Here is a 22693-nt window from a genome sequence, read left to right as displayed (position 1 = left end):
CCTAACCGCAGAGATTTCTGTGTGGTGGGTAAAAGGAGCATAAAAATAGGCGTCTTTTAGGTCTATCAATGTGAACCAGTCTCTCTGGCGCACCATGCGGAGGAGAGACGGATTTGATAACATCCTGAATTTGAACACCTTTAGATACTGATTGAGGGCTCTTAGGTCCAGTATCGGACGCAGCCCCCCCCCTTCTTTTTGACCAGGAAATAGCACGAGTAGAGCCCGCTGTTCGCTTGGTCTCTGGGTATTTCTTGTACAGTTCTTTTTCCCAACAGGGAGAATTGTCTTCCTGTAGAAGGTCGCCCGCCAGTCCCCTGCTTAAGAGAAAATAGCTTTCACTAGCATGGGGAGGTCTCGAGGCGAACTGTAGTATATATCCCCTGGATATAGAGTGCAGCTGTATAGTGGTTGAACAGAGTCGACCGTGAGCCGTTCCCTTGGGGACAGGGCGTAATCGTCCTCTCCCCATGGCGAGCATTCGCCCCGCTACCATGAAGTGTCCGTGAGACCTCTGTGGTAGCGAGCTCGTGTCCCTTATGTTCTGGTTTTGTCCTGTTTCATTTCTTTTTGCCGTGCCCCTGAAAATCAGGCTGTAACGGTTTGAAATTTTATTGGAGAAACAGGTAGAGAGGGTTCAATTTCTAATAACCACTCCGATGTCTTGCCATAAGGAGACATCTTGGTCATAGTATCAGTGAACCGGGGTTACAGTCGTAACCCATGTTTACATTCACACAACATTATCCACATAATGTATAGTGTGTAAAGTCATTCTCCCTTCCATCGGGTGGTGGAGCGTGTTCACCCCGCCCCGCCCGGTCACCAGAGCTCTAGGACCACCAGAGAGAGAGGGGGAGGCGGAGTCCACCGTCTCCTCCTGACATAGTCCCAGCCATGTCCCTCTCCTTTCTTTATTTCGCTCTTGTAGAGTAGCTGCCCGAGGCCTGCCTCTGGCTGGCTAGGGTGCCCCCCCTGGCCTGTAGGTTGCAAGCAGGAGCGCCTGCCGTTTAGGCGACGCGTGCTTCGCAATGGAGTTGGGCTCTCGTGTCAGAGCCGTGGCTTCTGACGTGAGGTGTGTGGCAACCCCTTCTTCCACAGGTAGCGGGAAGAGTAGGGCTCAGCCCAGGACACGTCAACTGTTGTCCTAGTGCTGGTTGCCAACGGGAGTAGGCATTAAACCGTTCTCCCATACTGGCTGTGGCCATAGGCTACGCCGCTGGTAACTCGAGGTCGAGTATGAGTCGTGGGGAGAGGCTCGTTTTACTGGCCAATCGCCTGCTCAATGACCTGGTTATAGGGGACATATTCTGTACCCTGGAGTAGTTGGGCCTCGTCCGTGTCCTCTTCCTAACTTGGTGTAGAAGGGACGCCTCGCAGGGTTTGGGGGGGTTCGTCCCCCTCCGCCCCGGTGGACGTGGACTCCTATGGCCGGGTCAAACATTTGGAAATGTATGGCCCGTTTTCTGACGAACCTAGGTTCAGTCAGTCCGCATGCTATGCGGAACGGACCTTCCTCACACGGCCCTCGGGCTGCGTGGGTCGGTCCCAGGCAAATAACACATGAGTTGTGTCCGTCGTGACACGACATTCTATTCCCGCAGACCCCGCACTCTTTCGAGGGACAGGGGTCCCTTCGTTGCTGGGCTGCAGCAGTCATTGTTCACAACACGCGTGGAGCCTGTTTGTGGCAAGGTCTGTAAAACAGGGGAGTCGTGTATGGGAGAAAAACTTGCTAAGCTTTTATTGTCCCAGAGAAACAACACGATGTCGGTGTTAGCGTGTAGCTAACTGTAGCCTGCCCAGCTGGTAGTTTATGATGCTAGCTGGTGGCTTGCAGAGCTGTCCCAAAGAAAAACACTAAGAGCGGAAGACGCTGGTGTGTTTGCTCGGTTTTAGCTCGTGGCTAAGAGGCCACCTTAGAGAGAAAAACACGATGTGGAGCAGTGATGCTGTCGTGTTTTACTCGGTGATAGCACGCAGTGTGCAAAACGTGTTGCTAGTGGGAGCTCTAAGCTTACCGATGGCAACGTGCTAAGCAAGCTGGTAGCATATTATGCTAGTTGGTGGCGTGCAGGGCTGTCTCTGAAAGAACACAGTAGGAGCGGACGACGCTGGTGTGTTTGCCCGGTGTTTAGCTCATGGCTAAAAACCACCTCGGAGAGAAAACACGATGTGAAGCAGGTTATGCTGTCGTGTTTACTCTGTGTCAGCACGCAGTGTGTAACGTGTTGCTAGTGGGAGCTTGTTAAGCTCACCGATGGCAACGCACTAAGCTAGCTGGTAGCGTATTATGCTAGTTGGTGGCGTGCAGGGCTGTCCCAGAGAAAAAACACACTAAGAGTGTAAACACTGGTGTGTTTGTTCAGTGTTTTAGCTCTTGGCTAAGAATCACCTCGGAGAAAACCACGATGTAAAGCAGAGATGCTGCCGTGTTTGCTGTAGCCTGCCAAACGTGTTGTTAGTGGGAGTTTATTAAACTCACCAGTGACAACATGCTACAAACTAGCTGGTATCCTATGATGCTAGTTGGCGGCGTGCAGCGCTGACCCAGAGAAAGCACACTAAGAGCGGACGACGCTGGTGTGTTTACTCAGTGTTAGCTCGTGGGTAAAAAGTCACCCTGGAGAAAAACACGATCTTAAGATGTCGTGTTTACTCTGTGTTAGCATGATAGCCTGCAAGCAGTGTCGCTAGTGGGAGCTTGTTAAGCTCCCGGTGACGACGCGCTACGCTAGCTGGTAGTATATGATGCTAGTCGGTGGCGTCTCGCACTCTTTCTGCAGGACCGGGGCTCTGTTGGACCCGGTCCGGCTCTTCGGAGCTGCGGAGGCCATGTTCACGTTAAGCGTTTTAAGCTTGAAGAACGGAACAGGGAGGAGGGAAAAACAAAACACGGGGGCCGAGCAGACTATGCTGGCGTGTTTGTTTTTCTCCTAGCTAGCTCGGGGCTAACTGTGGCTAGCAGCCCGTGGGGCTGAGGAGAGCTTATTAGGCTCATCCCCTGGCTCACGGCTACTAGACTGAGAAGTAGCAGACTATACTACACGTTAGCAATTTAAGCTAGAAAAACTAGGGAACATGTTAAGTTCCTCTAGGAAGAACCGTGCGATATTGTCACAGGTTTTGTAAAGAAAGTCAACACCTACCGTCAGCAGCGTCTCGCGGTCCAAGATATTATCCTGTCCTGATGAGACTTTCGCCGTGCCGACTCCATAAGGTGGACTGAGAAGGTGCTTCCTCGATCGAACGAGAAGAAAAACTGAATTACGGAAAATGACTCTCCCCTGACTTATATAGGATGGAGGGCGGGCCCTCCAGTCAGAGGGAGGTCAGAATCCAGCCAAAGGTTTGTCTGGAGTTTATAAGGTAATGCTTCTGTGATCACGCCAGAGGGCGCTCTCCCATAGGCGAGACATCGAGTGAATATTTGAAATAAAACAGTGTTTGGGTCGTGAGTAGATGTGTTTGCTACAATAGAAATATATATTTTTAATAATTCAAATAAATACAAAATAATAATAATCCTAACGTGAAAAATAATATGTTAGTAATATTAAGAAAATACACAAAAAAAATAAATTCAGAAATAGTGAAAATAGCTAATCTTCAAGCTTGTTGATTGGCTATTTCCCCTATTAAATTGGGCTCAAGTGGTTAATTTATTTTTGTAAGTTTGAGTCCCGGGGAGACAGCAAATGTATCTTTTGGGTCTGGAGCTGAAAAGGTTTGGGAACCCCTGAGGTAAAGCACAACTCACCCACGACTGCAGACACTCATGTTCCATTTCCGGCAGCGTTGTTTCTGGCATGGCTACTCACTCTCCACGAGGGGTCATGTCCTTATCACTGCACTAGCGATCCCTTCTGGTGGCTGGCATTCAACCTCCGTAGAAGGAATTGTTGTGGTTTACCTTTGAAAAACATTATCCATGCATACAATGCCCTAGGCAAGATGGCGAATTTGAATCAATCAAGAGGAGAATGATGTCTCTGAGGATGTGGCCACGCAAATCTAGTGGAACAACACACAATCCAGCAACCTGGCTTGTTGTGTTTTCCTGTGAGAAATATGAAGAAGTCCTATTCATTCTTTTTATGTTTGTGTGAGTGTATGTGTACGTACGTGCGTGCTTGCGCGCAAGAACGTGGGCACACGCATGGGATTGATGGAGCATGTGTGTGTGTCTGTATTTGAATATGTGACATTGTTTCTGTGTACATATTGTACTGTATGTGATTGTGCACGTGTGTGTGTGTGTGTGTGTGTGTGTGTGTGTGTGTTTACAGTAATTGTGTGGATGTTGTGAGTGAGTAGCCTGTCTGTCTCTGTCTCTGGTAAGTCTATGCTATCTGTGCTTACTATTAATTTTGTCCCACATTATTTATCATCATTAAAACAATGCAAAGGCTGAAGGTTGACGCCAATTTGTGTTCTCTGAGACAACCATTTCTCTCTCTCTCTCTGTGATTCCCTCTCTAGTCTCCGCCCGTCTTGTCTCTCTCACTGGCTGTCTCTCACTTGCTTGTTATTTTGAGTCCCTGCACGTGCAGAGAACTTTTAGTTGTTTTAATGTAGTCTGCCTGGTGGATGTCTTCCACTGACCCGCAAATAACACCATGTCAACGTGCCAGGCGGGAGCATTACGTATGCTAATCAAATAATTTGCTGCAGAAAGTTGCTGAGTGCTCAGGTGTAAAGGAAAGTGGTGGATGTGCCGGCCCACCTGGAGCAGTTACTGGCAATCTGCCCTCAATTAAAAGTATTTTAATAAGTGACCCTGACACTTCTCTGCAGCTCGGCAGAGACTTACTCATAGACAGTAGGCCTAGAGGCCACCTCCAAAAAATGTATAATTAACCAGCTTGACTGAATGATTTACAACTTTATAATTATGTGACTGCCCAGACTTCAACATAGCACTGCAGCTGAGTCTTATTTTACTCACAGTACTTCACATGAGATTAACTACTGTACATATTGTCGATCAATTGTAATTGTTGTTGCTGTTTCTGCAAAAATGCAACATTCCATTAGCTTTTTGAACATCCCAATTTTAGCATGGCTTGAAAATGACCTTGATGGTGGCGCAGTCGGTAGCGCTGTCGCCTCAAAGCTAGAAGGTCCTGGGTTCCATTCCCGCCGGGGAAGCTGTGGGGGCTGGTCTCCTCCGCATCATCAGTGCCCATACTCTAGGTGGGGTTGACGAAAGGGCCTCTGTGTGGAGTTAGCATGTTCTCCCCGTGTCCCTTAGGGTAGGTACCCTCACAAAAACATGCAGTAATCCTGGTTTATATATATATATACTGCCTCCCCCTGGTCAGCCGGGACGCCTGATGGAGGGGAAAATAACTGGTTGGAATAACGTGTTCCTTCCATGCGCTACGTCCACCAACCGGGGAAACTCCCCCCTGTCGGGTGATAAGAAGGCTTGTTAGCTTTCATGCATTGAAGGAGGGAGTGTAGCGCCCAGGAATACTTAGACAATTGGCAGTGGGTGAAAAAAATGGGCTTGCAAAATCGTGGTATGAAAATTTAGAATAAAAAAAAAGAAAACTACCTTGAATTACTTCACTCACCTATTGAAGTGTTCACTTCCAAGCATATGCAGGGGGAATTGGTTTCCAGTTGTCTTGCTTGTTTAAAACATCTAGTCAAGGTTTTGTTCAGGTTCCAGTCAAACCCATTATGAGAGATCTATGTGAAAAGACACATGGCACTTATCATATCACATGCTGTCCTAGTTTTTGTACTTTTTACTTATTTAAACTTTCTTTTTAGGGTTTAAGGTTTTAGTCAGAAATACTAAGGCTTTGAGCACAACAAAGATTAATTAATAGCATTGGAAAATGCTGGGGAATGTTTAATTCTTCTTTGTTTTAGAAAAAAGCGTTATTATAAGCTGCTGCAATGTACAGCACTTTGGTTACATTTAAATAGCATGTTCTTTATTTATTTTTGATGATGTACAGTATTACAGAGATGCAGCTATGCTGTATGTGAGGGCAGTAGCTGTATTGCTCAAGGGGGGGGGGGCAATTGCTCTAATTCTACAACTTCTTAGCACTGATTAGCCAGCAAAATGTCTCTGCATTTCAGTGGCTAGGACAGCTAACTGAAAGCTATTTTAGAACTATTGAGGCTGTATTGTAGGTCAATGTAAGCCCATCTAATTGGCCCTTAGGTGAGCTGTATACCTGCTCACTACAGAAACGCTACAAGTAAACAACATTTGCTTGTCAAGTAAACTGTGCTGTGTGTGCACTTTTCAAACTAAATGGGGCTTTTACGTCTGGGAGGATATTGCTTTGGAAACTAAACTACAGGTATAGCTGTGGCTTATTGCAATTTAGCATATTCAGAAAGACCCAGGGAGTAAATTAAAACAAGCTGTTTGATTGCATGCGCTATGTAGTTTACGTGAGTTGCAATTGAAAATTATGAAATTACATAATGGGAGTACTTTGGTAGATTTACACAGTGCCTAGTCAGAGAGTGCACCTGTTGTAGGGCTTTGAGCTATAGTAACTGAACAAGATGGTGAATGTGCCAGCCGAAATCTATTCTTTATTACAGCTGGAATCCAGCAGTTGTGTTTGTTTATTTATTTATTCCCCCCCCCCCCCCGCTGGGATTGACTGTCGCTGTTGATTAAGTAGAGGCATAATCACTGTTGAGGCCGTGCGTTGGCAGTTCCTGGCCTCACCACCCACGACAGGGAATAATCCTCTGACTGATCATTATGCACACATGCTAATAACACTATTCATATTTCATACCTTGGGGCAGTGAACTGTCTCTCTGATTATTTTGTGCAGTTTTGTAATCGTTCATACGAGACCTCACAGTCAGGCACCATTCTGGCTGGGTGTCGGGATACACGCTGTCAACAAGTTTTTAAAGGCTGTGAGATGAAAATGAATATATGAAAAAATTATAATGTTTTGTTTTGCAGGAGAGGAGAATACACCTGGCTGGTTCTGTGGAGACGATAATGGGAAGACTACGGCCCCGTTTTGGTGTCCTCTGCTTGCCTGTCGCATGCCTGTCTTCGCCACAAAATCTCCAGACAGGAAAGTAAGTGCAGTGGCTGTCAGATCCTGTCAAAAACGTCGGACTGAGTTTTGTCGTAAATTGGTTTGTCACAAGTGACTTTACAGGGCAACTAAGGACACAAAATAATAATTAAAAGACCAGTTAATATGCTTACAACGTAGGCACCAACCTAATAGTCTTGCATGTAATATCCTCCCGTTCTGATCTATCTGATCTCTCATGCCTTTCAAATAAAGCCCACATTCCTGAAGAGTAACAGCATAACAATCACTTTTCAATCATCAGAAGTGGAGTTGAGATTTACTGGTATGTTCTTTACACAACTTTATTAAAAACCAAAAAAAAGGAATAAGAAATGTACGAGTTCCTTTTGAGTGAGGTGTTTAGGAATTGATATGCGGGACATGTTGATAGGAACAAAAACCTGCTCTGCACCAACCTCTTAAAAAAATAAAAGTATTGCACTAATTTGCATAGAATTGGTGGTTCTCTCTCTGCACTGCTTGCACAGTTTTCAAATAGGGATGCATTCAATATGTCTACCCGCTCACATAGTGTTAGCTGTGTCATGTGGTGTCAGCATCTGTTAGAGTATATCAGTACAGGAGACAGTATAGGCTACCGCTGGACTTGGGTGACAGTCAACCATCTCGGGCCAAGAAAATGAATCGAATACACTGAGCATAAACCTGTCAGCTGTTTCCACACTGTCTCGTCACGAGAGCATTGCCTCCGTTCGGTGACGCTCAAGTCATTATACATCTTAATATAAGGTGTCTGGATAACCACCAGCCTCAATTCCTTCTGCATTTCACCGACATCACCAGCAACCAATAATAAAAAGTGGAAATGTCAGAGCCATTTAAGAAATATTTTGTCAGGCGGGGAGCCGGTAGAACTTGAGAAATGCTATACATTGAAGTGTTCAGTGTTTATAAGCTGTGAGCTAAGAAAAGGGTTTTTTACTAATATTAGAGTGGGTAGAGGAGGAAGATGATGGAGAGGGGGGCATGGATTAGGATAGGATAGGATAGTGACAGGTCGGGACCCTGTTCTTCACTTTCTGCTGTGACCACCTACTATGACACACATTAGGTGAACTGCAGGTCTCTGAGCAGGGCTGTAATGGGACTCATTTTCAACCCGGAAGTTGTATGCGTCAGACTAGCCCACTTACAGTAAGTGGTGGCTGTGTGGGGGTTCTCTACCTGTGCTGTTCAGTAGGGATCCTTCATGGGCTCATGGCTGGGTCCCGCCACTGCCTCATTGATGATTTCACTTAAAACATACTGTAATAAGAGCTTCTTCTTTATCACTGAGCACATCCTCTCTACATTGTCCCTTCTAAAATCCTGGGCTCATGGCTGACTCCTGGTCACTGGCAAATTGGTCTACTGGGCCTGGCTGCTGCGAGACTACAAAAGACAGCAAAATGCCTTTCATACTTAAAGGGTCACACCGCAATAGAATTGAGTCTCTGAATGTCCAAGCTAGTGCTCATCACTCAGGCTGAGTTAAGACTTGTTTAGCCACAAAATGCTTTTTTTATGCAGCTACTGGCCTTGCTAGCCAGATCTCATTATCCAAATTACAGTAGCTACTAAATACTGTACTTGACCCAAAGTCTCTGTACTGACTCTGCTTGACTGTATTTCACCAAGAAGAGAGCTCGCAGGGAAAGAGAGGAGAAGAGGTCACAGTTAAGCATAGATCAGTGGTACAGTGGGTGAACATAATTTTTGTACAGACATTGTTGTTAACACGTTTACTGTAGGTTCATTCTCCCTTTTAAGTGTTATATGATAACATGTCCTTCTGTGCCTAAAGTGTTGCTGTGGTAACCTGTGCCAGCAAAGTAACTGTGGCTCTTACCTTGAAAAAAGAAAGTCTATTTTTGTTCCCACAAACACTGCAGTGGTAATTGTCTCCGCCATGCCGAAAGGCATGGCGAGAGTATGTTTTACCCCCTGTCCGTCCGTCCGTGTGTCCATCCGTGTGTCTGTCCGTGTGTCCTGTCCGTGTGCGACCAGCTAATCTCTGGCACCGTTGGCCTGGTCGCTGCGAAACTGTGCACACACACTCCCTGGATGCCAATTCAGAACCTTTGCCCCAAAGTTTTCACATGGGCCTGTTATAGCGCCACCAGGAGGCCATTTTTATATATTATTCCTACAGATTTTATCCAACCGTCATGCAAATCGGTACACAGTATCTCTATACTCATGTGATCAATCCGGATCTGTCCAATTTTCCAGATTTCATCCTCATTGGCTAAGTTTGGCTTCCAAAGTTTGCAGGATTTGTCCGTTTTGAACAAAATGCCTCAAATCATGAACGCAGCTTGCGTTTTCCCTGAAATTTCACACGCACATTCCCACTAGGCTGAGGAAGAAATGCCACCCTTTTCACATTGGCCTGTTATAGCGCCACCAGCAGGTCTAATTTAGCAAAACAGATTTTTGGAACAAATCATGAATGCAGTGTCCGATTGCCGTGAAAGGCCTAAGAAGAAATGGCACCCTTTTCACATTGGCATATTATAGCGCCACCAGGAGGCCACAATAACGTACCAGACCTGGCGGAGACCTGTGCTCCGAGGAGCACCTTTTCTAGTTTTATTATGGACCCTTTTCAAAACACAGCTGATTGTCACAAACACATCCAATACAACAGCATTATGGGATATTACATTTCTTGTACTTCTCAACAGTATGTACTGTATAGCAATAAAATGAGAATAATAATTGTAGTAATAATAAATGGGTAATAAACAAAATGGGCATACGAATAGGCAGTATCAACAAGCCTGAACAGTCAATTATACTGTATATACCGCACATAGCTATGTATATTGCACAGTTACTTTCTGTAAATGGTGTAGTGAACATTGAACATTCTAAAATGCAGTATAATAATGGAAAAATAGTACTATAGATCAGAGATTGCGCGACAAATTGTGAATGTAATCTGCACAGTCTGTTTTTGAGTTCAGAAGTCTTATGTCATGGAGAAGGAAACTGACATTGAGCCTACTGGATCGCGTCTCAATGCTCTGGTATTCACCTGTTTCCTAGGCTGTGTGTTTTCCACTTCCTGTCGATTTGATCCAATGAAATCCAATGAAACTGGTCAGATGACCAATGATATCCAATGAAATCGACAGGAAGTGGAAAACACACAGCCTAGGAAACAGGTGAATAGCGTTTGCCAGATGGTAGCAGAGTGAGAGCATTGCTGGGGGACTAGGACAGTGGTTCTCAAAGTGGGTTCCAGGGATCCTCGGGGTTCCAAATGGACCCTTACAGGTCTGTAACTCTGAGGATTATGGCGGTCTATGAAATTAAAACGTTTGAGAACCACTGGACTGGGATCATTGATTATCCTCCTTCACTCTACTCCACTGGGTGTACTGTACATGTTCTGCATGGCTGGCAGATGTGTTGCACTGTCATGTTTTCATCATCTTCCATAGCAATACCAAGCAATGATGCAGCTAGTCAGGGTACTCTCATTGGTGTAACCGTATAAATATAACCTGGGGGCAGCGGCAGCAAAGGCACGATCACCAGCTTTTTTGACTGGTTTTGGGAACAACAAGGAGAAGCTTGTCAGTAGTCCTCAGAGCTCTGACTGGGGTGTAAGGGATTGGAGTTCGAAGAGATATACACTGTAGCGGAGCCAGCCTATTTAGTGCTTTAAAAACAAATAAAATAACCATTCAATCAATTATAAAATTGACAGGGAGCCAATGAAGTGAGGCCAAGACAGGATTTATGTGGTCACGTTCTTTTGTGCCAATGAGAAAGAGAGCACTGCGTTTTGAACCAACTGCAGACGCCTAAGTGACGACTTCTCAATGCCAGTGTACAGCAAATTACAATAATCCAGTTTGGATGAAAAAAAAGGCATGGATTGTCATCTTCAGTTATTTTGGAGGGAGATGGGCCTTAACACATTGCGTGCCAATCGCGTAGTTCTACGCGAACCTAAATAATTGCGCAGCGTGCCAGTCGCGTAGTTCTACGCGAAGTGGTCTTTTTTTTTTTTTTTTTTTTCGCAGGTTCACATTTCATTGTAGGCCTCCCTCGCAGTGACACATTTCATTGTAGCACACCCGGATATGGAAATATCCGTATCCGGAGATTTTCGTTCCCACCCGCCGTCGCTCTAAATCTTCCCCTAATCCGCCATTATCTCGGAGTTGTTTTTCTCCTCGCTGATTGCTGTTTAACATAAACCGCGACTACTGCAAAATGGAATGTCGCCGATCGAAACGGTCTTCTCTGGGCCACTCACACAGCTACCCTGTGTGTCTACAAACAGTTTAACGCGCGATCTTAAGGTATTTAGCGACGTGAAAAAAACTAAAAAACAATAAATCGCTGGCACTGGTGAGTACATTATGATATTAAACTCTGGCGTGGAACCTTGGCGAGGAGTCTTAGTTGGAAAAAGCTAGTTTTAACGACAGAGCTAATGTTTTTATCAAATTTAAAGGCGCTAAATCAAAAATAATGTCAGGGCTATCACTACAGATTACAGATTTTATCATCATCTGCAATCAACACACGTACAATTAAAATTATTCCCTGCAGCTGTGGGTCCATTGTAGCCTGGCTCTTGTAGCCCCGCCCCTGAATCGCTAGCCTCGCATTCAGGGTCTGGTGACACTGTAGAAAGGCGGGGGTTTCTAGTTGAAAATCTAACCGGCGGCCCAGCCCAATCGGGATAATGCAGTATGAACCAATCGCTGAAGAGAGCCACTTTGGCCACACCCCCATCTCAGAAAACTGCTGCACTGACAGGATTGAATAATAATAGTGAAACAAAATGAAAATTCAGGCTGAGTGTCTACGTCAGGCTATGCTAGGTCATTGAGGAACATTGAGATTCTGTTAACTATTTCTGTTTGTCAGGAAACAAACCAAGGAAGAGGGTATTTACTTTTTGTTTTGTATTAAATCTAGATAGTTAGCAGAGATAGCAGAGAGAGAGCCAGAAGGGCAAAGATGGGCGTTTAGCAGATACTCTTATCTAGAGCGACTTTACAAAGTGCAAGATAGGAGTAGGTGGCATGAACCATAATCAACAAACAGGGTAAGTGGTCAAACAAATAGAGTGCTGAGAAAATATTAAATAACAAAGTAACTAAAACTTAAAACCTAGCATCTGCCGAAGCAACGTAATATCCAAATAACACAGGCAGCATCTTGTGGTCAAGCAAACATTTGGGCCATATTTTTGGGCAGGCGGATTGGTGTGAGACATGCAGCAAATTTGTGAACTGACAATGGCGTTTAAGTTGTGTGTTTTTCCCAGCCTGCATGTATTTTGTATTTTAGGCACTTGCCGTGCATCGTTGTGGGAAGAGAGGTGCAGTAGGGGGTGTGTCATTTGCAAATCAGCCGAGCAGTGCAATTTTGAGGTCAAACAGGACCATGATTTGCATGTAGAGTGTAGTATGTATTTTCAAAAAAAGAAAAAATGTCCCAAACTGTCCAAATAGTCCATTATTTTTTGGATTCTAAAGGTCATCTTTTATTTCCTCAAGTAACAAACTAGGATAAGACTTTGCAATCAATATTTATTGCTTAAATTTCTTTAATCTATTAGAGAGTGATTCTGATGGAATAGTCTCTCTCTACTTTGTCACCCTACCTGTCATCTAGCTTGCCTTCTCACAAACCTACTTATTCGTGGCATAAAATACCACATGCTCTTTCCAGGTACATAGATGCTTTCCAGCTTGGTAAATTGGTTGAAGTTGTCAGTTTGAATACTAGTCATCTCTACAATGTTTACAGCGTCACATTGCCACTCGTTAAAATGCATATTAACCACATGAACCCTATAGCATCCACAAGCTTGTAGATTAGGCTATTTCTGGTGAAGAGATCTAGAGTAGAAGTAGAGGGGAAAAGGAGAGGACCAAGTATAGACCCATGGGGGACTCCGGTCAACTAAGTATAAGGATTTAAGTGGTTAATAAGACCAGGCATGCTAAAATCTCCTTCCCGGTCACAACCTGGTTTGTACATGCAACAAACCTTGCAATAATTACTCGATAAACATTTAGCCAATTCAGCCCATAGTGGTGACTTTTTCATTTTTATTTTTATTTTTTGATCCCACTATCTATTTTTGTAACCCACCTTTTCACCCAGTGCCAATTGTCTAAGCTGTAATCCTTGGCACTACTCTCCCTCTGCCAGCCAGGGGAGAGACCCGAACTGAGCTCATGCTTCCTTCAATGCATGTGGAGTGAGCAGGCCGCTTCTTATCACCTGACAGGGGGGAGGATGTAGCGCGTGGAAGGAACACGTTATTCCAAGCAGTTCCTTTCCCCTCCATCAGGCGCCCCGGCTGACCAGAGGGAGACAGTATAGAGACCAGGATTACTGCATGTTTTTGTGAGGGTACCTACCTTAGGGTACACGGGGAAAACATGCAAACTCCACACAGAAAGGCCCTTTCGCCAACCCCACCAAGGGTATGGGCACTGATGACGCAGAGGAGAGAACACCCAGTGCCCACAGCGTCCCCGGCGGGAATCGAACTCAGGACCTTCTAGCTGTGAGGCGACAGCACTACCGACTGCACCACCGTGCCCCCCTCTTTTTCATTTTATTTTAATGGAAATTCCCTTGAATGACATCACAGCACCATTAAACACAGCCATTTCGCATTGAAGGCAATCAAAGTGCACTTGCTCTGCCCTAACAGCTAAAAATACCCTGCCTTCGAATTGAGCTCACTCAAAAATACCAAGACAATGGGAATTACAAGGTGACATGGAAGCCTCCACTCATAATGCTTGTTTGAAGAATGTCAATCGATAAAACTTAGGAGCCTGTCCAAGATCAAATGGCCAGCACAGGTGAGAGACAGACTAAAAGGGTTTCAAGAGTCAGTGAAAAAGGTATAAAATCAATTTGCACTGGCTGAAAGATGATATTTCCAACTACATTTGGAGCTATAATGCGGTTACGGGTCTTACCGAGCGAGGTGGTCGAGAGCCAAATTACCATGGCCACCAAGGGAGGATGTTATAAAGTGATCATGCAATTATCTTAATGGCTGTGGGACACCCTAGCATAAATCAATGTTGCCACATTAGATTACGCCCTACACACCAAAACCATAGTGTTACCAGCTATGTGGACCGGTAAATGGATGACGGTCGGGAAGAACGAAAGAACCGCTGGAATCCTGGAAATGAGGAGGCATATTGTCTCTGTTGGGTGGAAACCTTGTATGTTCAAAACCGTTACTTTTCAAGAAAAGGAAAGAATAACCTGTTTTCCAATGGAGCCAATGTTGTTATTATTTATTATTATGATTGTAGTTATTCAGTCACAAGCTCTTGACAGACTTACTGTAACCACTTTACACCGGGTGTTACTGTGTCATTTTGGGCATGTCCTTGTAATAATGTAAATAGCAGATCTACAAGCTCACAACGTGTTGCGATTTGACTCATGAGCTTGTAGATCTGCTATTTTTACGCGACACTGTCATGTAACAGAGTATAAAATGGGACATTCATTTATCAAAAACATAAAAAGATGTAATATTGAGATGCAACGTTTCTGCCCGACAGGCAGCAACGATATGTACCTCAGATGCTGCAAGAGCAGTGGTTGGCTGGGTGTGGGTGTTGTTTTGGTTGTGCGTGGGGATTTCCCAGAGGATCGTGTGTGGCTTCTGGAGCATCCCGCTAAAGTCTGCTACACCTGGCTAGAAACTCAGCCAAGTCAATTAATGTATTTTGGAGGCAGCGGGACCTCGGAGGGCGTCTCTCAGAGGATTTGCTCACATTCTCCACTCCTAACACAAACAAATGAAGCACCTGAGCAAGCCAGCGAAGGGCACGGCTGCCATGTCAGTCAATGATAGGGGGTTTGCTGTGGAGATAGTTTCACGCAGCTGTTTTCTTCCCAGGACGGAGGCTCGATGTCACCGTGAGCAGGCTTGTTTTCCCACCAGTATAGATACTGAAATGAACTGGACTTGACAGTCAGTAATGTTGCCCAGGTGAATGCATACAGTGGGATGGGTTGTGAGCCTCACGCATTTGTATCTATCTGTTTCACTCTCTCTCTGGTGCAATGCTTACAATGTGTGAGCATATAGAACTGCACAAAAACATGAATCTTGGAAGGAAGGACTTGGGATTCAAAGACCTGAAGAATACAGGTATAGGATACATAACCCCCCCTCCCCACACACACACACACAACCTTTCTCTTTTTTATGACTAAAGGGAAGGTAGCCTTAAATGGAGTAACTTTAAGTCCTTCATGCAGAGCAGACTGTGATTAGGGGCTTAACCCCCCCCCACCCTCACAACCCACCCACCTCCCCCTCTCTCTGTCTCCATCCCTGCCTCTGGGATACACACGCCTCTCTGTGCCAAAGCGGTGCAACATCTCTTTCTCCAGCTCTGCCGCTTTCTCCTTGGCAGTCAGAGTTTCAGAGAGCAATAAGAAAGAATACGAGGAGTTAAAGTAAGAGACAGAGAGAGAGGGAGGGAGGGAGGTGGGGGGTGGGCAGTCAGATTAAAAAAGATGTGGCCTACGGGTCCGGAGATATTTCCTACAGAAAATGAAGTTCTAAAGCAGCATAGCATGAACAACAGGGTCAAATAAGGGAGCTCAGCACATTGCCGGCTGCACACTGTGTCCCTCCCCCGTCCACTCAATGGAGAGGGAGTACTGGACAAACTCGTTAGGCTCTGGAGATAAACCTTATCTCAAGACTCTGTTGAGTGAGATCAGTAAGTGGCTGACTGAGTATCTTTCTCTCGCTTTCTCTACGTCTTCCACACTCTATCATCCATACACTTACAGTTACCACCCTAACAGACACACATACACACACATACACAACCCAATTCAGAGAGACAAAACGGGTACCACTACCATCTTGCAGTAACTAATAGACAAACCACATTCCGATGTTCCTTGTTGTTCAAAGATTCATTGCACTCTCTGTTTTGGCAGTTCACTGCCCTCACTGCCATTCTGAAAGATGAAACCGAGCAGGTCTGGCAGTCGGGCCAAAGGGAGGGTGTGAGGTAGCAAGGCGGAGCGCTCATTAGGAGAGATTTTTGCAGCAGTGGGATTTTTTTTTATCACATTTCTAAAAGGTGAAAATTCTAACCGCCAGAGGGAACTCAAAGCCATGACTGACATTAAGAATGATAAAGCAGAAAGTAGCAGTATAATGCTTTGACCAGGGTCAAAAAATGTTTTAATTGTTTCATGTAGGAATATGTCATACAGTATATCTGTAATATCCCTCTAATATCCTCTATTGTGCCAACACTAATGACTACTTATGCAGCCATTTTTCTATCCATGACATGTGTTAATGGAGGTGTTTTTCAAGCATGTTAGAAAATGACATTTGCTCACTGTGGGTTTCTGGTGCTGACTGAGTGCATGGCTGATACAGAAATGCTTTGTTCCATCAAGCATTTTCTTTCAGGCTATGCTAGTCTGAAGCATGGAGACCGTACTAGTGGATGCCTTTATGATGCCCTGAAATCTGACAGTTCAAGAATCACCTACTGCGTTGGCAGTGGCACTGGAAGCTTTTAAATGATGTGCATGCATTTATCTCTGGAAGAGGACACATATTTCTTTGTGTGTCATTTCTAAATGGGTGCACATTTGACACATTCACTCTAAAGTGAATAAATGCCTCATTTCCATCTGGCTCATAAGAGAATTTGCTTGTGCACTTATTTTTTTGCTTACAATGAGAAGATAGGAATTCCTTTCCTCCATGATTCACAGCAAGAAACCACCTCTTCCAACTCTTAAGGGGCTCTAAAAGATCCAAGACTTTCAAAATAGTGAGGGGGACATGCTCCCATACTCCGTTTATGAGGTATTAGGCGAGGACAGGGGTGAGGATATGGCTGCTATGCTAGAGCTCCTCTAATACCTTTGGGTATTTCGTCATGTATGCTTTGAAGTGCAGAATGACAAACTGGGAAAAAAAGCTTTGGGAGGCAAAAGAGTTATCCTCCTTTGTCTTTCTGAGAGGATTAGCTTTTATGTCTCGGCTCAGAAAAACAGAAGCAGCTGTTCCCTTCCATCTCTCACCTAATTCAGTCCTTTTAGTTAACATCGATGACTTAGATGCCTTTGAAATCCATTAAACTTATTCATTGGCACAGCTGACATTTTCAGTATCTGTCATTCGCTACAATCACGTCAGACCGGGTCATTGTGTGAGCTGGCTTAGTGGCATGGTGTTTGCATGTGGTGTGTGTGTGTGTGTTCCTCTTACTCACTGTCTCATCTATATAATATCTGCCCTGCTGATGGAGCGATAAGGGAGTTAGGCCTGCGTATTCAAGCTGACCATACGAAAGTGACTGGGGGTGCAGAAAATGAGCTTGTTGAGCAGCATCTCCGGCGGTGGCAAAATGCGTTGACGGCTCTATTTATAGCCGTGTTTGGTGCGCAACTGATTTACGAGCGTAGCCGTTGCAGCCAGGGATGAAGAAAGGGGGAGGCTCAGTGTTGAAGGCTGTGTATAAAGTGTGTTGCACACCACAGACGCAATGTTAAGCTATGAAATATGGATCAAAAAACCAGAGAGGGGCAGGGAGGGAAAAGGTGCCCTTTCCCCGATGCAATGCCGTCTGATGATTTATTCTGTTATTTCCTCCCTCATGCTTGCTAGTTTTGGGGGGTAAAGTCTTCAACTTAGGCAATCTCCCCTCTCCCTCAGTTCTTCTTTGAATGTCATTTCCTTCCTCTTTCTAGTCCCCTTTCTGATTTGTGGAGAACAGATGCCATAGCATCCTATATTAAAATTGGCTTCAGGGAGGACCGGCAGGCCTCAGACGTCACTCTGACTCAGACATAACCATAAACAAACCCATACGCCCATATATAGGCAGGACCACACCCACGTCACTCTGACTCAGACAAAACCATAAACAAACCCGATATATACACCCATATGTATGTCACTATGATTCAGATATAACCTTAAACAAACCCGATATACCCATTTATAGGCATGTATGGAGATCCGGTTGTCCAGAGTCATGCACATGATATGGTCATGTGTATATATGGTACTGACCGACAAACTCGGCGCGCGCATTGGCAAGGATTCTACGGAGTGCGGTGCCTGCCGCCAAGTAGTCCGTATATGCGGTTGTCCAGAACCACCGATATGACCGATATGACTAATCGGTCGGTAAGATTGGCATAGCGTAGGTGTGAGGGCCCGAACTGTAGTGGATTCAAATCTCATTTTCAACACAAAAATAAAGAAAAGGTTCAATACAAAAGTGCCTCCATCAACTTAGAGAGCACGCACCTTTACCTGCACACATGTTAGCACTTTGCTTCATTGACCATGGTCCCCAAGGTGTATATACTTACTTGGTTGGTTCCCTCCTTTTGTCCTGTACATCAAAAATATTTTTTGCAGAATGATCGCCTATTATGACATGCATGCCCAGAATAGCGACACTAGGGTTTATGTGGTTAAAGATAGATATACAATCTTTACTTTATATACTGACAATTGGTAATGCAGGCTATTCTTGTTTGCTTTGGGTAAGAGCATCAGCCATGCCTCAAATGTAAATTATGTTCTGTAACCTCAGTTTTCTATTAGCATCCCTTTCAGTTCCTGAGAGTTATGGCTTACATTACCCATGGAGTTACTTTATAGTCACTTCCATAATAATATGTTGCCTATAAGATCACAAGATGGCATCCATCAGTTCAGTAACAAGAAGATAAATTGCCATAATACATTTTGTAATTGCACTCAGTTAAAACACACTGAGTAATGTGTGTGTGTGTGTGTGTGTGTGTGTGTGTGTGTGTGTGTGTGTGTGTGTGTGTGTGTGTGTGTGTGTGTGTGTGTGTGTGTGTGTGTGTGTGTGTGTGTGTGTGTGTGCTTGTGCGTGCGTGCAGTATATACTATATAAGACATAACTCAGTGTTTTTGAACTGAGTGCAATTACAAAATGTATTAAGGCAATGTATCTTCTATGTTTCTTAATTGATGGATGCCATCTTGTGATCTTATAGGCAAAATATTACTTTGGACAATTTCAGAGCCGATATTAGCGAGAGTATGGCTGTGGATCTTTCCACATAAACAGCTGCTCACAACCCCACCCCCAAACACTGCAATCAGACATGAGTTTGGCATTCACATTATAGATGGGATGCAGTAAGAAGTGTCAATCTGACCATAGCCAGATCACAGCAGACCTGTCACCGGAGCTGTTGTGGCCTTGTTTTGGTCTATGTGGCTTTGGATCTGCAAAAAAAAACAATCCTCAGTCTATACCAAGCTTGTCACTGTCACCAGTACAGGGGGGCACCGACAGCGCACAAGCTCTGACTGCTTAACACGCCCGATCAAAGAGCCCCCTTCTCACGGGGGTCAGGGCAGAAGTCAGGCTTCGGTGTTCAAGGGAACAAGTCTGAGGGAGTTGTGACAGTTTCCAACATCATGGGCTAAGGTGCCAAGAGTGTGCACAGGGTCAGACGGCTTTCATCCTCTGTAGATCTGGATCTTGTGCCTGCCAATGCTAAGCAGTGCCGACAGACAAGTGTATTGAATTTAAGTGATGGGTTATGTTGGGATGCTGTCTGGTGGCACTCACAGTGAGAGGAGACGTGTTGAGCACTTTAATTAAAAATTTCCCCCCTCTACAATGCCGCAATGGAATATGCAAGATATCTGTGGGAATCAAGTTAACAGTGATGTACACGTGTATTGTTGATAGTGACAAAAGAACACTTGGACTCTGGAAGATGTATGGGGGAAAAGGATTAGAGATTTCCTTAATTACTTGACATAATGCCAGAGTCCATAAAGTCTTACTGTGACTATAGTCAGTCTATTTTTCCTGCTGAATAGTGGTCTGAATTAAGATATGTAATTTGGAATCATCTGTGTAAAGTATGTTTAGTTGCTTAATCATTATTATTATAGTAACATGCTTTATGCCAGTGGTTATTACACATTTTCATGCCAAGGACCCCAAAATGTATACATGTTAGGCCGTGGAACCCTCATTTTGCTGGGGACCCCCTGGAAGGAACCCCCTCAATGACCACTGGGGGTCCACAACCCCCACTTTGAGAACCACTGCTTTACACTGCTTCTTCAGTTGCAACGACATGAACCGCGTCATACATATTATATAGCCAGCTGGCTTCAATCCATCCTCTTCTTTTTTTTCCATTACTCCCCTGGCCAATAGAGTGCAGTGTGGTGCCTATGTACAGGCACACTGGGGGTGCACCGCTTGACAGCCAGGTCATCTGCAAAAGGGGGCAGATCTGTAGCTCTGACAGTTAACATACTAATTACAGGAAGTCACGTGTTGGGAAGACATTGTCCTCTTCCCCGCGGCTCCGGGTTTATGCTCTGTACTCTTTACTTGTCAAGAAGACGCCAGTGCAAAGGAACAAATTGTGCAACCAGAAGGAAAAGGCCACAGATCTGCTAAATGGTACTAATTTGGGCACATTTGTCCTGTGTAGCAATTATACACCAATGTGGAAAATGTTATAGGCAATTTGTTCAAAGGGAAACCATAAATGAGTCCATTCTTCTCTCTCTCTCTCTCTCTCTCTCTCTCTCTCTCTCTCTCTCTCTTCTCTCTTTCTCGGATTCTCTGAGGTTCTGTGCCTACGTGTAGTGTTGTGCTGATTGGTTCTCTCCATGTGTGCCGCTACACTAATTACTCCGTTGCTCTTCCTGCTGCTTGTTTTCAAGTCATGGACGACTGCCAGACTGGACCACAACACTTCCTATGAAGGGGGTTTCTTCTGCCATAAAAATAAATGTTTATTTTGTCGCTGACCCCCATCTGCAAAAGCTTTTGTGCCAGGGGACCCCCATACAAGATGTGTGTGTTGTTAAAATGTTTCAGAAATATAACAACATTTTCAAGATTTTTTGAAAGTGGCAGATCTACAAGCTTGCATCACAACCATAGACTGTAAAAACTAAGCGTCACGCCATTGGCTTCTACAGACCGAAAATGAAGCCGATTGTTCAGGAATCTGTAATCCACCATCTTTAATATATGCCAAAGAGCACGTCGGGAACAGGAACCGGAAAACAATCCCCAAAGAATGCTATTGGTCGGGTAGCTTGTCAATCAAGAGTGGGGGCGGGGAATGAATGCTATTGGTTGTGTGTAAACAACATCTGAAGAGAACAACCACCACCCCCTCCTCCCTCCTCGTCCCTCCTCCCTGACGATTTCGCCAACTTCTTTGACAAGAAGGTGAACGATATCCGATCCTCCTTCCCTCCTCCCCCGGCTGGTGCCCTGCGCACTACCCACACCCGTCTGCCTGCCACCCCCCCCTCTCTACCTTCATCTACTCCTCTCCCCCCCCCCATCCCCTCTCTATCCCACTTCTCTCCCCTCTCCCCTAACGAGGTCCTTCTCCTTGTTACCTCTAGTCGCCCCACCTCATGCTCTCTGGACCCGGTCCCATCCACTCTGCTGCAGTCTATTGCACCTGAACTTCTTCCCTTCTTAACCCACCTTATTAACACCTCTCTGACATCTGGCTACTTTCCCTCTGCTTTCAAGACAGTCACCCCCCTCCTGAAGAAACCGACACTTGACCCCTCTGAGATCAAGAACTACAGACCGGTTTCCCTTCTATCCTTCCTATCTAAAACTCTCGAACGTGCTGTCTTTAAACAACTGTCTGACCACATCCATGCTCACTATGTTAAACTAGGGGCTAAAAAAGACTCCTTTTCATTCAAACCAGTAAATGCTGATGATGTGCAGAAAAAACTACTCGCCCTCCAGCCAAACAAGGCCACCGGCCTTGACAATATCCCCACCAGATTCCTCAGAGACGCAGCTACTGCTATTGCCCCCATAGTAGCCCAAATCACAAACCTATCCATCAGCCAGTGTCACGTCCCACAGGATTTCAAGTTGGCAAGAGTAATCCCTCTGCATAAAAAAGGAAGCAAATTAGAACCTGGCAACTATAGGCCTGTTTCCATCCTTTGTTCCATCTCAAAGGTTGTAGAGCGATTAATTCAAGAACAAATCAACAGCTACCTCAGCGAGCATAAACTGTTGTTTGAATTCCAATCGGGCTTCAGAACCTCCCATTCCACTGACACATGCCTACTGTATCTGACCGACTACATCAAATGTGAGGTAGACGCGGGCAAATACTGCGGCATGGTCATGTTGGACCTCCAAAAAGCGTTCGACACTGTAAACCACTCAATTTTACTTGATAAGCTGAGGGCGATTGGTTTTGACTGCACATCACTAAACTGGATGAGATCTTACCTGGAGGGAAGAGAACAAGTGGTTGACATCAACGGAACCATGTCCTCATCCCTCCCGGTGAGCTGTGGGGTTCCTCAGGGCAGCATTCTAGGGCCGTTACTGTTTCTTCTATACATTAACGACATGAGTGCTGCCTGTAACTGCAAATTGTTCCTGTTCGCTGATGACTCGGCACTCCTGATCTCGGGAGAGGACAAGTTGCAAGTTGAGGAGGCGCTCAGCTCCGAACTCTCAAAAATCCGTACTTGGCTTACCGATAACAAACTGTCACTACACCTTGGGAAAACTGAATCCATTCTC

General features: G+C 45.0%; 1 protein-coding gene across 3 annotated transcripts in view; it reads left to right on the top strand.

The window, feature by feature from the left end:
* Window positions 1–22693, top strand: part of arhgef10la (Rho guanine nucleotide exchange factor (GEF) 10-like a) — a 186157-nt gene that overhangs the window by 107334 nt on the left and 56130 nt on the right. For all 3 annotated transcript variants that reach the window (XM_080423025.1, XM_080423026.1, XM_080423024.1), the window contains one exon: window positions 6956–7077. In XM_080423025.1, the coding sequence (XP_080279151.1) occupies window positions 6956–7077 (122 nt within the window). The remainder of the gene's footprint in view (window positions 1–6955; window positions 7078–22693) is intronic.

This window comes from Gymnoscopelus braueri (assembly GCF_963280865.1).
Source record: "Gymnoscopelus braueri genome assembly, chromosome: 3".
NCBI lineage: Eukaryota > Metazoa > Chordata > Actinopteri > Myctophiformes > Myctophidae > Gymnoscopelus > Gymnoscopelus braueri.
The sequence above is the reverse complement of the archived record's forward strand: the minus strand, read 5'-3'. Positions and strand labels throughout refer to the sequence as shown.